The 18783-nt window shown below is 44.0% G+C and overlaps 1 protein-coding gene across 1 annotated transcript in view; it reads right to left on the reverse strand.

Moving 5' to 3' along the window:
- Nucleotides 1–1204: 1204 nt before the first annotated feature.
- Nucleotides 1205–18783, reverse strand: part of ccser1 (coiled-coil serine-rich protein 1) — a 103742-nt gene continuing 86163 nt past the window's right edge. The window contains exon 11 of the mRNA XM_079162010.1: nucleotides 1205–2157. Coding sequence (XP_079018136.1) covers nucleotides 1321–2157 — 837 coding nt within the window. The 3' untranslated portion in view covers nucleotides 1205–1320. The remainder of the gene's footprint in view (nucleotides 2158–18783) is intronic.

Consider the following 18783-nt stretch of genomic DNA (forward strand, 5'->3'; position numbering starts at 1 on the left):
TTTGTCATTTAGCGAAGCACCAGTCGGTCTCCCTGATCAATACCCAGCCCGAAAGAAGATTTGAAGAGGTTCATTCCAAAACCTGATACTTTAACTCTCATTTTGGTAAGAAAATACATAGTGCAGGTTGTGCCAAATCCTAAAACTTGTTCTGTTGGTCTCATTTCGTGATGTGTTTTGATAAAGTTAGCTAAGGGTTCATTCAGTAAAGCTTTCGTGTACAACTTTAGTGTCATTTTGTCATTATACATGTTGAATTATTCAAATGGCAGATATCTTATTTTAGAATGAAACTCTTCATGTCTCTCCTGTACTAATCTAACATTGCAGATACACATTGATTCTTGTATATCATGCAACCTTGTATTTCTAAGCTAAAAGCTCTTGTAATGTCTTATCCATGTGAGCATAAGAACTCAAAAACACTCAACAAGCTCGCGTCTTAGAGGTTTTTGGCATGTTTGATTCCCTTCTTGAAACACTGAGATGAGGGTTGATACTGAAAAGTTATTAAAAGACTTTTAAAGTCGCCCAGATCTCTATTTTGTTGCAGTACAAAATGCTCACCTGTATTCTCCTGAATTTCTAAAAAGCATGCAGTAAAAGGTTCATGGATGTGGATGTTCATCTAAACATTAGTCTTCTCATCTGGACTTCCGTCAGTGGACATCAAGGAATGAGGAGTTGATCTGATGTAGGATTTGGCAATGCGAGTCAAATGACGGTCATTTCCATCGTTCGTTAAGCAGCACATGTTTTAACTTTTAAAGATGATCAAATAAATGGATACAAAAAAAACAACACAACACAAACACAAACCTCATCTCTGCGTTACCGAACTCTTATTTGTGCAGATTGTGAGGCAGCTATATCACAGATGACGTCTCTGTGTGAGAGTGTGCGTCTAAGTGTGTGTGTGACTAGATCTGTGTATGTGTGCATGGATATGAGGCTGTGAGTCCTCTGTGCACTCTGTGGGTCTGTGGGCGTGAGCACATCTAAACTGTCAGCATGACACACCGTGGGAGTTCTGATAGACGGGTGAGTGCCTTTTTTATACTCAAAGCCAGATATTTGTGTGTGTCTGTGTGTGTAACCTGGCATATGAGTGTGTTAAAACGAGCAAAACTAAGAACGAAATGTCAGCAAAAGGTTGGTCTGGATTGTAGAGCGAGACAAGCATGATTGTAAGCGCGTGCGGTTGGTGATTCAGGTGGAATTGGGACAAGCAACTTGTACCGAAAGAGCAGCAGTTATTTCTATAAAGTCACACAATCTGTCGCTCAAGTCAATATGGACGGCGTAAATGTTTGTGTGCCCTCAACTGTCTCTCTGCGTCAGCGCTTGCAGTTCGGCAGTCTGTAGGGAATGTTGGAGGAAGACATTTTTACGACTGTAGCTATGCAGAGACAGAGGGCCCCGAGGTGGTTGCCCTAAACGACCCGTAAACGTGGAGGAAGAGGAGGAGGAGGAGGAGGAGGACGCTGGGGAAGGAGTAGGAGGTGGAGGGGAGGCTCGGATGGGCGATGAGATGCTTGGGGAGGGGCTCCCTCTGCTTGCAAGACTGTGGAGGCTCGACGAGGCGCTGGCCCCGACTGCACGAGGGATATGGCTGTGGGGGTGGTGCTCTCCTCCTCCTCCTCCTCCTCCTCCTCTCCTTGCCCCACCTGACAGACTCACTCCCCCTCCTCCTCCCGGAGTCAAGGACTCAGAAGAGGAGGACACCCCCTCCGGCTGCCTGGAGGACAGAGACGGAATTATGTGGTGTTTAGCAGCCGCTGAACCGGAGCCGGGGCATTGATTTGGACTATGGCCCAGGTGTGAAACTTGAAGCTGGGCTGGAGTAGTAAGTGAGGCTTGGGCTGACGCTGCAGAAGTGGCACAGGACAAGTTGGAGGAGACTGGAGCCAGATTGGGAGCAGGGTTACGGGCTGTGGAGTGTGCCAAGACGCCCTGGAAGTGGCGCTCCTCCCTGGCAGTGTGTCGCTCAGAGGCAGGCGGGCGGCCGTGCAGAGGAGGATAGTAGTGGGGGAGGTGCTGGTTACAGAGGTCCCCTCCGAGTGCTGCCCCCACTCCCCGCACTGCCCTTCGTTCCCTTGAAGCCAGGCTGCTGCTGCTGCTGCTGCCTAGTCCTGACCACCGGCCTGGATGACTGGTCTGAGAGAGAAGAAGAGAGACAGAAACAGGGAAAAACACATGTTAGAGAGACTGTACCATTTACTCCGCTTTCTGTCTGTGTGATGTGGACTGAACAAGAGGAAAAGAGAGAGAGAGATAGAGTGTGTGTGTGGGAGAGAGAGAAAGAGACAAACGGAGAGACAGACGGCATGAGAGAGAGCCCTGTTGAGTGTTCACTATAGATTGTTAATTTGGTTGACATTTGGAGAACGATCTCTGGGCTCCTGCAGCTTGTTCTAATTGTTTCTAAACCAACCGGAACCCTGCTCACTAAAGAACAGACACACACACATGCAGAAACAAACACACACAGAAACAGTCGTAACATACGCATGTATTGAGATGTGCGCTCAAGGTACGCACAAAGCCCCACGCACAAAGCAGTGGGATCTCACTCTCTCCCTCAAACACACAAGCACACACACACACACAATGGGCAAGATGGCACATAACGCTGGATGGCAGAAACAGGAGCCACCTGTTCTCTTTCACACTCCACTGCACCCCCTTATGCAACCTCTCTCTCTCTCTCTCTTCTCTCCCCCCCCTCTCCCCTCTCTCTCTCTCTCTCTCTCTCTCTCTCTCTTCTCTCTCTCTCTCTCTCTCTCTCTCTCTCTCTCTCTCTCACCCAAACCCAATATTACAACGGGACCAAGTGTGCAATGTTCAATAAAAAACCACAATCTCATCCGACACTGAAGCTCATGGGAGAGTAAGCGGAGTTGACGTTTGCCGACACGATGGCTGTGTGTGTGTGTGTGTGTGTGTGTGTGTTTTTTGTATGTGCTGCGCTTATGTAAGAGCATGCAACATGGGTGTCAATATGCATGTCTGTGGGTACATATATTTAGATGCCCAAGTGCTTTCATGGGGATGAATGTGATCACGTTTCTGTGCATGAAAATGTATATTACGTTAAATGTATTACTGTGTCAAGACTGTCAACAGAAATTTGGTGTGAAAGGTAGAAGTGTAATTAGACTACAGCTAACTGAATACGTACAGTGTAACAGTAGCAATGCTAATTCAATGAAATGTTTTCTATTCATAAGAATTTCAACCTGAAATCACATTAAAGCAGCAAAGGGAGAGAGAAAGTGGGGGATCGCAAAGACACTGGAACACTTTGTGTATTGCAAATGATGCTCATTGGACACAGAACTGTTAGCTGGGATGTGTAATTGTGTCACAAGCACTTACAGATAAAACGCTGAAATGAGGAGTTATTTGATTTATTGCTGATCCTTCATTCTCAACTCGTGTAATTGGACACGTCCAACATGATGTGTTGCACTATACAACACATTTTTTGTGTTTTGTAGTACACACTGAGCATCATGAATTGTGTCATACTGATGATTTGGCTCAGTACTTTCTATACGCTGGATTTAAAAGGACAAATGAAGGTATCGGCTTTAATTTAAGTACAAGAAAAAATCCAAACCCTTTTTGTACACACCTTCAATGAGTAATTGGACAGACAGATTATATTGAATAACGAGTGTATCTCGTGCGGAGTGTAACACTAATTATATTTCAGTCAGGAACACTCTCGTTATAGATTTTAACCATTTATTGCAACAAATGGAATACAGTTAAACTTGGCGATAATGGCTCCGCTCTTTGAATGCTCCCCGGATTAGCCAGCAGCTACTGAGCTAAGACCGGGAGCACGAGCAATAACCCCCCTGGGTTTACAGGACAGAGGTACATTTTTTTTAAATACATTTCAAACATTTGCCAGAAGATGAACTAACAAAGAGGTGGAGGCTGGGGTGGAAGAGGCGAAGCTTCGCCAGCAGTGTGGTCTGTAGCAGCGTAGATGTAGAATGAATCAGTGAGAAGGAAGCCATATTTAAATAAACCTCCGTGAAGTGAGAGTGGGCTGTGATTGGTGCGTGGCCGATCGGAAGCTATGATTCAATCGGCTGGCTGTCAGCTGGTTACAGCTGGGGCGTATAACTTCCGTGTCCTGCATGAATTTACGCTAGCTTCATCATGTGGTTTGAGAATTCTGTTGGTGCAATGGCTTGTGAAAGTTTCCGGCCCCTGAACACCGCCAGACTTTTAATATCTTACTGCGAGGTGCTTTGGTTTTTTTGCATTTCAAAGTATGAAAGGATTCTATGAGGATTTAGCTGTGACTGTGCTGGGCTCTAATTTAGTCTGAGGCGGTATTGAGTACAGTTTGGGGTAAATATGATAAGTAAACAACGTCCCAAGAGCTGCAGAAAAAGACAACAAGTGAACTGAGTAAACCTCGCTTTGAACCTTTCTGTACTTGATATCAATAATCATGATTAGGAAATAGAAACAAATATATTTATTCTCTTACTTTAAAGATACAGTAGAGGGAATGTCTTGTAGTTGGTATATTTCTTATATTATTTTCATTGTATTTTTTTCATTTTGCACAATGTGTAGGCCAGTTCAAATGATGGCGACAAAAGACTGCTACATTTGTTGATTACAATCTGTCCATGCTGCGTCTCTGATGCTTGTGTTCCCCCACATACAGTACACAGAACAAGTTCCTGACATGCTCATTTCATTATTGGTATGGCTTTCAAAAAATCAGAATTACAGCCAAACAATCTGCACTTTAAAAGCTCGGTCTCTATGTCCTTTCATGTCCACAAAAAAAAAAAAAAAAAAGAACCACCACAGCGCTCCGCCAAAACATCAAACAGTATGTCGTTGTCTATGCAGCTTACTTAAAGAGCTCGGGGAGTGTGTCTCTGCTTTCTAATGGGCACTAATGGGTGCATAAACACTACAAGACGTCTTGCAGATTGCTTGATCTAATTAAGAGGAATGAGAATTTCCATTCCAGCCAAAACTTCCTACATAGGGGCGCTGTGAAAAAACATAAGGGTATTGCCACGGTGTTGAATATCCACTGTGCTGGTGTAGGTTTATGTGGGACGGCTTAATTAGGGCTAAATCTCTTCTGTAGTGTTTTTCCACCCTCAGACATTTGAGAAAACAACAGAAGGTAAGGCGAGAACAGTAAGATACAAATTGGCAGACAACGTTGAAAGAAATAATTACCAGGCACAGTACAAAGAGTTGGTTGTGGAAACATATGCTCTGTATCAAAGGGGCATTGCTGATCCAAGTTTGGAAGGAGGAAAGAAAAAAAAATGAATCAAATGAATCAAGTATAGGCGTAGGATTCGCGGGGGGACACACACACACACGGGGGAACCCCGCCCCCCCCCCTCTACCCAATAAAAACTTGAAAGTAGCAGAGGACTTTCATTTTTGAATAACCGCTTGTACTCGACTCACAGACGCAACAATGCCTCCGGCAAACATGGGGCAGTGTGTAATCTCAAAAGCAACGGTTGCAATCTTCCATAAAAAACGGAAACAAGAAGCACTGTTGAGCCTTCACTTTGACAGATAGTGCAGGCTGCTGCTGCAGGAGTCCTGTGGGAGGACTGGAGTAAACACAAGTTAACCAAAGAGCCGGGATTCTAGTCTGTCAACTGTACCGCAGTATAATGTAATAATCTGAGATTTCAAGAATTAGGTCATAATAGAATAGGTTGCTTTTTACCATCTCTGCGTCCCCCTCGCTTTGCCTTTGTTAGAGACTGTTTCCTTACGGCAGGATGATTTCCACTTAAAAGCATGGGGAAGTGGCTATAAACTGCACTTTATGAGAAGTGTGGTGAAGTGAACATTCATGTGCACAATAAGATTTATGCCTGATCAGAAGTGTTTTCTGTTGGTTTCAGTTTTTCCACCTTTGATGAAGATCAGCACCCCGAACATTGTCTCATCCAGAGACCAGGGGCCCCATTACGAACACTTCCGAGGTCTAAAATCCTATGACAGTTTGATAACTGCACTTAGGATAGGAGATTAGCTGTCACGGAACCATCCTAACGAAGGGAAAATCCAAATTAGGAACCATAAATTAGGATGGCATACACCAAGTCCTAAATTCAAAATAACTGCAACACATGTCTCGCCTAACTGGCGCCTAATCCAAAAATGGGCAAAGAGGTGGATCGTCGGTGGAGCTGAGGCGGGCCCCGGTGACGCAGCATAGCAGAAAGCTAGCAGCAAGCGAACTGCGACTGCACCCACATGTCACTCACAGCGGCCCCGTCCTCAATTATGCCTGACTTAAAGCCTTAATATAATCTAAACAGTGAATTTTAATATAACGCAGCCCCTGTCCCGGTTGTCATGAACAGGGATTTTAGCAATAAAAACCAAAACCATTTTGGGGAGTTTATGGGGATTGACTCGCTTTTGGATGAGCTGCAGTTTTTGGCACTTCTTCACTGCACCGGAGGGGACTGCCAAGACGATAAAAATAATAAATTAATAAACACGTGACACGATTAGTGCCTCAGACTACAGCTTAAATTGAACGCCCATCTTTTTTTTTTGTCCATGATGACAAGTGAAAGCTGTTGATATAATTGCTCGTCCACCTTGAGTAGCCCACTGGTACAATGCTAAATATAGATACAGACATGACAGGACGAGCGCCGACTGAAGAATCAAATATAGTTAGGATTTCTCAAGTTAAGGTATGATAGCAGGTCTGAGGTGGGATAGGATACAGCCATGAGTTTAGGAATTGCTCCTGTAATAGGAAGACATAATTGTTCCTAACTTTGAAACTTATGTTAAGATAGGATTTTCTGTAATGAGGCCCCAGAGACCCAAACGGGGTTCTGTGTCTGTCAGATGGGATACTACCTTACCAGCAGAGGAATAACGTAACACACAGGGAACTATAGGACAGGTCGCTTTTTGTCTTGAAATATTATGACCGTTAATATAATTCAAAGTCAAAATATCCTGACTTATTTTCTTCATTATGACTTATTAACCCCCCAGGGCCCCCCCCCCCCCCCCAAACATACACCTTTGAGTCAAATGCAAATAAAAGCTGGGGCGGCGTATGTGTGAGTACACAAGAGGGGCAGACAGACAGAGAAAGAGAAAAGACAAAACACAATAAAAGAGAGGAGTAAACATATTCAGAAAAAAGACTGGGAAAAAAGAATAAGAAGCTGATTAAAAACAAAGATAATAAAACAAAACATTAGAACAGACAGCAAGGCGCAGAAAGAAAGAGAGCAGGTCTGATTTACAAACTCAGGTGTCCTTTCTCAAGTACATGCTCTGCGGCAAGCAGGCTGCCTCTTCTCCAGTCGGAACGGCCTGTGTGTGTGTGTGTGTGTGTGTGTGTGTGTGTGTGTGTGTGTGTGTGTGTGCAAACACTCTCGAGTCACACACACAGTCCTAAACACACACACACACACACACACACACACACACACACACACACACACACACACACATTTAGACCTGGATAAATCGGAGAGATTTAAGGGGGCCTCTCCTGCAAACTTAGTTTTTATTGGGCAGTGATGAACACAGCAATGTGGTAATGGCCAAGTTTGCATAAAAGAGCTCCTTAAAACCCTAAAACATCCCTGTACAACGATTGCTATTGCCTGTCAATGTCATTTTTATACTGGCAGACGAGAGCTGGTGGAGGATTTATTTCCTGATTTGTCCTCCCCTCAAACAAACTAAACCCATCTAATTATAGAGAATGGAACAAACTGCAGCAAGGTGTTAGGCGGGCCCAAAAGTTTCTTCACAGTCAAATTAGAGAGGTAAAAGTTTGTAAATGTGAATTCTTTATTTTCTTTGACACCCACATACTATGTGAACAAAGTAATCCCGCGGTTCTTTAGAGTGTGAAACGGCGGGGTGTTCAGAGCGGATATAATAACTGCAGTACAGCCACACAGATGGTATTTAGACTGTAACCAAATACGTTTCCCAACCGTGAGTCCAAACCACCCTGTCTACCTTTATCTTAACAAACAGTCATTCATATGTGTTTGCCCATCTATAGTTTGCGAGGTGCAAAAACCCAGGAGCCAGAGTAAAACCAATCTTTTTAAGTGAAGAGGCAGCAGACTGTACATCAAGCTCATTTGGAGAAACTATCATTTCCTTAGCGCCTGCCCAGGAAGTATCATTGAATATTCAGAGACGAGGTTTGCACAGCAGTCTCCCACATCAGCTGAAGGCACTTTGCAGCATACACCTGCAACAATCAAACAAGGGGTGAAACTGCAGCCCGAGTCTGGTGTCTCAAGGACAAAGCAAACCTTTCCTTTGAACTGGGAGGTTTTCATCAATACACAACCCCCATAGGAAGGGAGCCTTTTGCACAGCCGGGAGCGGCATCCTCCCTCTCTCCATCTTGACTTTGTTGCAGTCTTCCACCTTTGTCTCTCTTCTTTTCCCTGCCTCTCCCCACTAGTTCCCTATACGGCTCTTCCAATTTTCTGACTGCTGTCTCACTTATGAAGTGAAATTCAACTTATACGATATGGTACAGGGGAGCACATTAAAATTCAGGAAATACAGTAGCAGTAAATCTGCTACCGATCAGGATAGTCATTTCCCCAAAGTAAGAACGGGAGAGGACAGGACAAAACAAGTAAATAAAGTTAGGGGTCAGAACTAATGCTGTGAATTATTGGACTGGGCAGGAAGTGCAGGAAAGGACACAAAAAACAAGGCTGAGACAAAAGAGCATTGCATATTGTTTGCTTATTGTAGTAATGGTCAACTACTTTGTAAGTAACATTGTCTCTTAGTTACATACGTGTTTGTGTACATTTAATAGGGCTTTGCCGATGTGTGCTAAGTCCTTGAAATGTAGCTTTTTTTATTTTCAGTAAATCTGAATAGTAAACTGCTTTTAACTGTGTGGGTATTTGAACTTTGGAGGTTGCCTATGTTAACATGAGCAGGTTGATCTCTTTCAGCCTAATCAGGACCCTTGTCAAAATAATGCTGAAGTCCAGCAGGCATAAACATCGTCGGCTCCCCTTCCACGTCCGTCTCCGTCTTCTGTCCTTTCCCTGTCTCACTCTCACTTTGTCCCCCTGACCTCCCTTCTCCTCTCATCTCTCACCTTGTCCATCACTCTGCCCTCCCTTTGGTCCTTTCTTCCCTCTTTCTTTCGTTATGTAACTTGGTGCTTAAGAACGCCAGCAGCAGGAAGGGCTGAATGGACCCTGACAGATGTTGAATTGATGGTACGCTGCTGTGGTCTGGAGACCATGTAGAGAGAAAGAGAAAGAGGGGGAGGAAGGGATGTTTTTTTTCCCCCTTATTTTTCCGGTGGTGACAGTTGGGGTGGGGTTGGAGCTGAGCTGATGAAATAAAGACGGCGCGGACCAAAGTTGAGCTTACGTCACTCCAGTTGTCAATCCAGCCCACACTGCAGCAAACTGCCAACCAGCTGGCTGGATGTCTCATCCTGGACCTTCCTGCTGGAGGCACACACTGAGAGGCAGGACACTAATGTGATGCACTGCACAGCTAATGGGCTCACAAAGCTCCCAATCTTCCTGTCACTGCACGACTGCAAAAATTATCGACATCAGGCTGATGTTATATTGAATAACTGCAGTCAAACACAGTAACCTGCTGCAACCCACGAGTATCAAACAGGGTTGTGCGCGTCTGTAACTCGATAAATATTTAGACTTAATACCTCAGACAGAGCATCTCCGCTGCATATCAATGTGGCTGAAGGCCTGAATATATAACAATGTCTGGGACTGAGTCATCTCTTGCCTATTTCACTACAAAAGAAATTCGGAAAGAAAACAAACTTATTTACAGCAGTCGCCTGGGGGGAATGTTGCAAATATTATAACCATACACGCAGCACATAAACCATCACATGCACTCCCACATGTTCAAACACACACTTGGAAGAGGTGTGCATCTGGTGGAGGTTACTGTAAGATCTTTAGGGGCATATTGCTGCTAACTTGATGCCTCTGTGATATTTACGATCTCCCCACAGCTTTGTTATCGTAAGAACCGGCTGTGTTGATGTTGGTGTGCACAAACTATTTTGTGTACCTGTCTGGTCCAAATAATTTAGATTCAAAGCACTTCATACACACAGCGCCGCCCCGTTCTCTGCTAAAGCACCTGGGGAGAGCAGGGCCGGTGTGGCAAATACTGTATAATCATAATGCAAATGAGTCCACCATGTCCTCTGGTGACTTTTATTGACTTTTGGAGCGCCCAGTCATCATTGTCCCCTTTAAAACAACTAAACTCTGAAAGCACGCTTGAATGGACAAGACGCATTGAACTACCTGGGGTCATGAGCTCACTTTTAGCCAATGATGTACAACAATGTATGGAAAACTTAACTGTCAACAACAAAACAAAAGGAGAAAAGCCAAGTAGCTCTTGCTGACAAACTGGAGGTACTTGATACCATCACAGACAGCTTAATGGCACACGGCTAATGGGGCGTTTGGAGCTCCAGCTACATTTTACATTTGTTTGTTGTAACTGTTTTTCGATTGCCTGCATGTAGATGCTGTTGATAGTTACTGTGTGTATCTTGCAGGCACACCGCTGATTACACGTTGCCTAGCAACAGCCAGACTCGTGTCACTGATAAAACTCGTCAGTGCGACCCGGATCACAGCTGCAGGGGTCGGGAGCATCGCGGTTCACCTTGGTTTTGAGGCATCCAATGGGATCGCCGCCTAACACTGGAGTGGCTGAACGTGGGTCTGATCAGTGATTCTTAGTCACTACTAGTGATTGCCGATGTTGATAAGTGTGTGGCCCCTGGACTTCCAATTGTAAGTACCGTACCCTGTGCCATGCTGTGGCCACAGGAAGCCTAATGAGGTTTCTTGAGCAGCTCTGATGGGCATAGATGCTGAGAGTCTGGCATCGCTCATCAACCACCATCCCCAACAGGTCTGAGTGTGCACGCACATACGCATGTGCCTGCGTGTGCGTGTGTGTAATCACGGTGAAATTCATCGACCACCAGCCTGTGCCACTATGCTTGGTGAGCATTGCCCAGAACCGCAAGCAGGAGAAGCGGGGTGGAAAAGGGAAGGTGAGTGAACGAGTAAAGATGAGGGAAGGAAATAAGAGAGGATGGAGGGAGGGAGAGATGGGAGACAGAGAGAGAAGTAGAGTAAAGGAGAGGTTAGTAGAGGGGGGGGAAAAAGAGGACAAAGATGTGAGAAAAGACAAATAACATAAGGAGAAAAGAGTGGGTCAAAGAAATAAAAGGGAGGGGGTGACACATTGGTAAACGTGAGGTAAAACTAGAAAAGAAGAGGACAGCAAAGGCATAGATAGTCGGGTGAGTGAGAGGAACAACGGGGGACAAAGTGAGAGTGAAAGGTGACAGCGCAGACCCAACCTTACAGAAGATCAAAGAGAGAGATAATTAGAAACCTAGAGTCCGGGATGAAGAGACGCGAGAGAGGTAGCATCAATAAAGGCAAAGAAAGAGAAACTGTTGGAAGTCCTTTTGATGGAAAGCTGCACGGTGCAGAGGGACATGAACTATTCAGGGTTGTAATAAATGTGTGTCAACAACATACACTTCAAGGGTCCCATTGGTATCCAAAGAAAGACTAGGCCTCATTTCCCGAGAATAAAATCCTGTTAAAATAGCAGTCACAACTAATATTTGATCCTGTCTGCTCTGTAAACATTGACCCTTCTAGAAAGTTCAGCATGTGTACGCCAACTTCTTTGTAGGTATAACACTAATGAAGGTTTTGTGTACCAACAGCGCGACTTCTATTTATAAGGATTGCTGAGAATTAAATGCCTGTCACGTGCTGCTGCTCATTTCGGCTCAACGGGATTGTCTGTCTGATTTAATGCCTAATTTAGGTAATAAAAACATAATTATCCACGACACAATTACCCATTACGCTTCTAACATCTATGTATCCATGTCACCCTGAACATAAAAAACACAGATTGCAATCCAGTATTCGTCTTTGCTGTTGAATCCCCACTAATAGCATCCCCATATCCATGCTTGGATCTTTTATACATGTCTAGTTATACCATTTTTGCCTTTCTCCCCATTTCTTTGTTTCATTTTCTTTTTAATTGTTACTCAATTGAATGCGTCATATAATAGTCCAACTGGCTACTATAACTGGCTCTACTCTCTTTTACAATGAAGGAGACGCTGGTTTGCAGGATTGTCACTTCTCTATTGCTGTCATGCCAAATCTGTTGAATCTGCTTTCCTATCCAAAGACATGCAGGTCAGGTCAACTGGAAACTCTACGCGGCCTGTAGGTGTGAATGTGTTTGTCTGCCCATGTGTGTTAGTCCTGTGATACCACGTGAAACCTACCTCTAACCCCATGTGTGCAGGGAGACTATCCACACTCCTGCATCATTGAGTTTAGTGGTATAATTGATGATTAGAGGGATGTTTTACCTGTTACACCGCAAACAGAAACTCATCATGATTTTTAGCTCCACACAAGCACACTTGGCTAACTTCCCCTCCTTGTCCCTTCAACTGTAACGGGATTGATTGCTGCACCTGGCTGCTCCCCCAGGTGTCGACATGGTCCCCACTGGTGCTGTCTAATTATTACAGAACCTGTGATCTATCCTCAGCATTACTCTCCGCCTAATATGTTCCTGTAAGCTGTCACTACTGCTCATCATGTGCGTACAACCAGTAGGCGATTTGTTCATTTTTACCAGAGGGGGACGGTTCACCCATTTCGCTATACTTCAGCAACACGGACAGCGCAGTAGATTTATCAATTCACAGGAAAGTGAGAGTTGCTTCTGAAATGTGCTGCGTCGCATCTGGTGGAAACACCAGCATCGTCTCGAGTGGCCGCCATCAGCTCTGGGGGCAGCTAGGCCTGGTGGAGGCTACTGACTCGTGCAAACCTCAGTCAGATAAATAATCAATGAGTGAGGTAGACTAGACTAACTTATTCAACTACACTCTGTCTGATAGTAGGGGGATGACATGTATGACAAGGTTAACAAGGGGGCTGCATTTTGGTCATTTTGGCATCCACATTGCCACATTGCATGCAGTAGTCTAGCTCACACAATCACAGCGAGCACCGCGGCGCTCAGTCCCGACAACTGTGCTGCTATAATGCATAAAGGTTGTTGGACGGGTTTGGGTGGCTGTTTCACTCATATTTTTGAGGGCTCTCACGAGTCGGGTGGGTAGTACACACTAACCTGCGCATCACTTATGTACTGCTCCATCAGTCATCCCCCTTAACTCCCCTACCACATTTCCAAAATGTTACCAATGTGTATTAGCTACCCTGAACTTTAGCTAAAACTTCTATCTGTACTTCAATTATGTTGACAGTAGGGCCGGGCAGTATATCAATATAATATAATCATTTTCTGAACTTACCAGACTGTTATTATTTTCTTTACCCACTTTATTATTACTGATGATTATCAATCAAAAGACTCACTAAATATTTAGTGAAAGCACCAATGGTCAACCCCACAATATCGTCTCAATATGAACATCGAGGTATTTGGTCAAAAACATTGTGATATTTCATTTCCTCCATATCCCTCGTTGACAGTATTGTTTACGAGGGTTGTCCTCATAATACGGAGCCCTGGCCACACCCAGATCTGGACTCTTGTCAGTGTACACTCCCTTGGCTTTACATACATGGTCTAGCTGAGAGCTGGCAGTATACCTGGGATTATTCCACCTTAATCAGGCTACCACTGTTGGCTGGCTGCTCCTTCCACCAGTCTCACCCTCCAGGCTGCGGGGGTGGGAAAGCTGTTCTGTCCCACTCCATGCCCAAGGCTTCCACTCGAGCCCTAAGATTGCCTGCATGCATGCCCATTAATCACTGACTTCTGCACACCCGAACACTTTATTGCACTTCTCTGTAACTTCTCTGTAACTTTTAAACTCTGGTTATTCCATGTCTCTCCATCTGTTTCAAAACTGTGGTCATAAGTCTTGTTTTGGCTCGCTGTCGAGCCGTGACAGAAAAAAAAAACTAAACATGTTATTTTATTTAGACACAGCGTCACCATCCAACCATGCACAGTCTTTCCAGTTCCACATAAGAAACATCTCGAGGACTGCAAGTTTATACTCTCGAAATGTCTCCTGGCTGGAATACTGTAAATATGACTTCTCGCAAAACTCACAAAGAAACGTCCAACTCGTCCAAAACTCTGGCTGAATCTTCACTTCTGTCATTGTACACAGCACCCATCCTCTCCCAGTTACACTCCCCAAACTTCTAGGATTCTGCTACTCAAATACTCAATACTCAAATACCTCTGGTGGAAGAACAGCAGCACTGTACTTCTGCTTTCCATGTCCACAACCTAGTCAGTGCTCTCTGCCTCCTTTTCCACCGAAACCTACAAATCTGTCGCTTTGCCTTCTGCTCTGCAGCACCCAGGCACGCACATTCATCACGCAACACAAAGCGCTTAGCATCCACAACTATACCCATTACATATTAATTGGATTGGAAGACTGTAATATCTACAATGCAGCTGAATTACATATCAAACTATGAGAGTATGATAGTTTTCTGACTCAGAGGCTGTGAGTTGGTGGAGTCCTCTCAGTGTGTGACATTTGCAAATGTGTACTCGGCGCATTAATATACCGGCCATTTTTCATGTGATCAACAATGACATTTTGTGGCCAAACAAAAAGACAACAATATAGTAAAGGGGCTTGACAGCAAGAGTTTGATAGGATTGATTGACAGCCCGACAGTCGGGAAAACAATGAAGATCGTGGTTACGACAGTTTGGTGAGGACTGTCAAGAGTGATACATCATGTGGGAGAGCTCAGGAAACATAGCGGTAGTGGTGCTCGAGTGTGACTGTAAACATCTTCACATGGACGCGTACATCTACATATACCGGCTATGTGTGTGTGTGTGTGTGTGTGTGCGTGAGAGCAGTGGGGTTTGTAACACAATGGTGAGCACTGATGGAGCATGAAGCTGATGGGAGCCAAAAGTATTTTTCTCTGTCTGTCTGTATCAAAGCCTCCCCCAGACGCAGCAGCACACACGCACGCACCGGCTGATTACAAATACTCATACACACACCCATGCAATTATGTGCTCATACTGCAGCAAGTACACATACAAGTATGCATACACACACACACACACACACACACAGAAGTATGCACCGAAACCTTAGCACCAATCCATACAGTATCATTAACACACACGCACACAACTTCCCTCCTGTCAGTTGGCGCAGCTGATAAGCTGCTTTCACATTTTCTCATCTTGTTGTGTGTGACAGCCCAGGAGGGCTGAAACAATACAGGAAATCTGATTGGCGGGGGTGTGGGAGAAAAACAAAGATTGAAAAATGAAGGATGAAGAGGAAAGTAGAAGAGAAGAGAATGAAATAAGTAGATTTTCCATTAGATATCTGGGATGCCCGATATTAATGTTGCAGCTGCCACCTGTGTCGTCCCACTGAAAACGACTGACTGCCCTGCTGCACCCACACTCCGCTCAACAAGACAGGGAGAAGACGAGAGAGACAGAGTTCTCCCATGACACATTTAAGTAGGATATTTAACACCAGCTGCTCTGGTGGATCCACCTGGTGACCAAGAGCACATGATGATATTGCTTGTAGGGGATCCCAGTATTTCCCTTTCTTCTCTCCTCTTTGGGCTGAATGGTGAAGGTATTTTGCTTTACATACCATATTCACCAATAAAAGGATTATAGCTATACAGTCGCATTGGTCATTTCTTCACATCTTTGTTGCATATAAGTGAACAGGTTGTTTTTGGTGTCCATTTGCAAGCAGCTATACGTGGCACTGAATGGTTGAATCACTATACAGGAAGGCTGTAAGTTACTTTGAGTGGCCAAGTTGCACAATATATTGAATTGGAGCTTGATTTCAAACAGCAGCCTTAACGTAACACCAGTAGATACAATTGAACATTTTGACCCCAAGCTCCTGTTTGTAGTTCACACTTTAGTCAATGGCTTAAGAGCGAATGCCCTATCTTTTTTTGTTTGTTCAGATAAAATGCACTCGACCTAGCACCCAATGTATCCTAGCACTAGCAAACTGGTTCTTTCTTTGGTGACCTTCTCAACAAAACATTGGCCTGGACTCACCTCTCCATTATGCACCGGTCAGTGTACCGTGACAGGGAACACAGTGCTTTTAAAGACAATGAGATTAGCTGATTTGATTGGCTATGACTGTTGCCAACTCCTGACACACCTATAATTAATTCTTCCCAATTCAACCCATTTCACATCTATGCCTCTGCTGCATCAGCACCTCGGGTCATGAAATTACCAAGTACCCGTTTGTCACAGCTAAGTGAGCACGTCCTGGGAGCTCACATTGTGGGCTTGTGAGACAGCATGGGCCCGCACCTTGATTCACAAAAACAAACAAGCCCTGTTTGGTCAGTCGGCTCCAGAGAACTGACCATTTGCACAGGCAATAAATACAAGAGACAATGTCAACGGCGTTTATACTGCAGAGACAATTGCTTTAGAAGAAAGTAGTTTCAATGAAAACTGTTCAAGGTGAAGTGAAGTCTGTGGCGATCAACCCTTACAGGGGACATTCTGGTCAGGGATATATTAAATATCATGTTCCAGTGTTGTGAGAAACAATACTGAGATTACGGCGGCAGAAACAGATGTCATAAAACCTTTCACAAAAAAACCCAAAGCATCTGCTCTGCATACATAACACGATAGAAAAAGTGGATGGAAAGGTAAAGGTTAATCCAGTTCTGAATTGCTTAATGCATCTGAATCCTTGAGAATCCTTTATCAAATCTCTTTAGGTAGTTTGTTTGGTGAGGAATTAAGACGTATCTTAGCTACAAGAACATTCAATAAATCTGCTCTGTGACATTCATTAACCCTGTCCTGACTCATCTTCCCTTTTGCTGCAAGGGAAGACAGTGTTGGCTCCTCACTGATGGGCTGCGCGACACGCTGCAGGAGCTAAAGTAAAAATACCACAGTGGAAACTATTTTAATTCTACTTTATCTTCTTTGATTAAGTACAAGAAGAAGGAGGCACTTAATACCTTACAGGACACGCAGAGAACACGTGGGCTTTGTTACTATGATTCTAACACAAACACCCGTAGAGCTGTCCGTGGCTCTTTTGTTTAAGACAGATGCTACAGAGTGGCACACTGTGTCAGACTATCCAGAGCAGACAAACACTGGCACACAACCAACAATGTATTCACTAAAGGAAGAAGGAATGTGGCCACGCTATCATCAGTGTAAATCGTTAAATGCTACCTTCTTCATGAACAGAGATTCCTGGTCGAATTCTGTGTCTATTAACACAAACTCTACCATGATAAGCTGGGCCGAATTGCCCTTGCACAGCTTCTGGAAAGAATCCAGAAAGACATCATTTTTCCAAATGAGACACATTTTCCAAATGAGGTTGGACACGGAAAATGAGTTTGCAAAAGTTATTTTGTTCTAATTATGTTTTGATGAACTATTTTTTGCTCTGAATAATTGAATCTAAAAAGCCACAGAGATCATTAGCCTACATTCTACATTGGTATTGTCATTGTTTCTGCACTGTGTCCCATTTTCAGCCTTGTTATCGGCGGATACATTAAAAGGCAGTATTTAAATCACTGCTCATTGCGTAGCAGTTAGGGTGGCCACAGACCACCCAAGCTCACTGGGAAAATGATCTGCAGAGAGCTGCTGCAAATACCAATCAGAGCTAAACAAGAGCTGAATAATATTTCAATACCTGGAAATCACAAATTGTGCTCGTGAGAATAGAGAACAACATTTAAACTTGTTATGGGCTGTATCAAATAGAGTCGATTCGCACCTGGTTCGGGAAATAGAACGCAACCTTATCCGAGCAGAAGTCAAGAAGTCAGAATATATTGTTTAACAAATCTGTGTGATACTAAAAAATCAGCTATTGGTGGAAAAATTTATTTATGACACATGTACAATTAGAAATAAATGACAATTCATGTTATTATACTGGATAACTCACAAATCAAATCCCTGAGAGGGGCACATAAACGTGCAAATAAAGAGAATAGAGGAAAGGAGTGAGAGAGGATAAAGATCACTGTCCTTCATGGCCCCGTGGTGGGGATCTATCAACTGTCACTCCTGGTATGCATGGGGAATGTGCTGCATATGAAGCTTCGTGAGCATCTGTCCATGTGTGCACACGTGGGTTCGTGTGTGTGTGTGTGTGTGTGTGTGTCTGTATTGTGTGTTATCAGTGAGTGCAGAAAGTGTCATGTCTCATATCTCTGAGTACCTGAGGGCCTTGAGAGTCCAGCACTGACTGTCTGACTAGGAGAAACAGCAGCAAAGAGAACATGGAATGAGGAAAGAGGCAAAGCGACAGCACAAAGAGTGGACGATAAAGGACATGCAAGAGAATTGGTTTATGTGCATGCAATAATATTGATGTGAGAGAAAGAATGAGAAAAGGACGGAAAGAAAATATTAATTCTATGATTAATTATTCTCATTGTATCCCTGAAAAGCGCTGAGGAAAGAATACTTTGGGAACTGGAGGAATACACAAAGACACCGACTGAAAGACACAATCAAAGCAGAGACACAAAAGGTTTATAAAAGGTTTGTGTCGCAGCGTTCTTGAAAGTTCATTAACTTCCCCTGAAGTTCTGACGACGGGGCCAGAATAACAGAAACAGACCAGCTTATGAAGTCATTAAATATACA

This window comes from Pholis gunnellus (assembly GCF_910591455.1).
Source record: "Pholis gunnellus genome assembly, chromosome: 6".
NCBI lineage: Eukaryota > Metazoa > Chordata > Actinopteri > Perciformes > Pholidae > Pholis > Pholis gunnellus.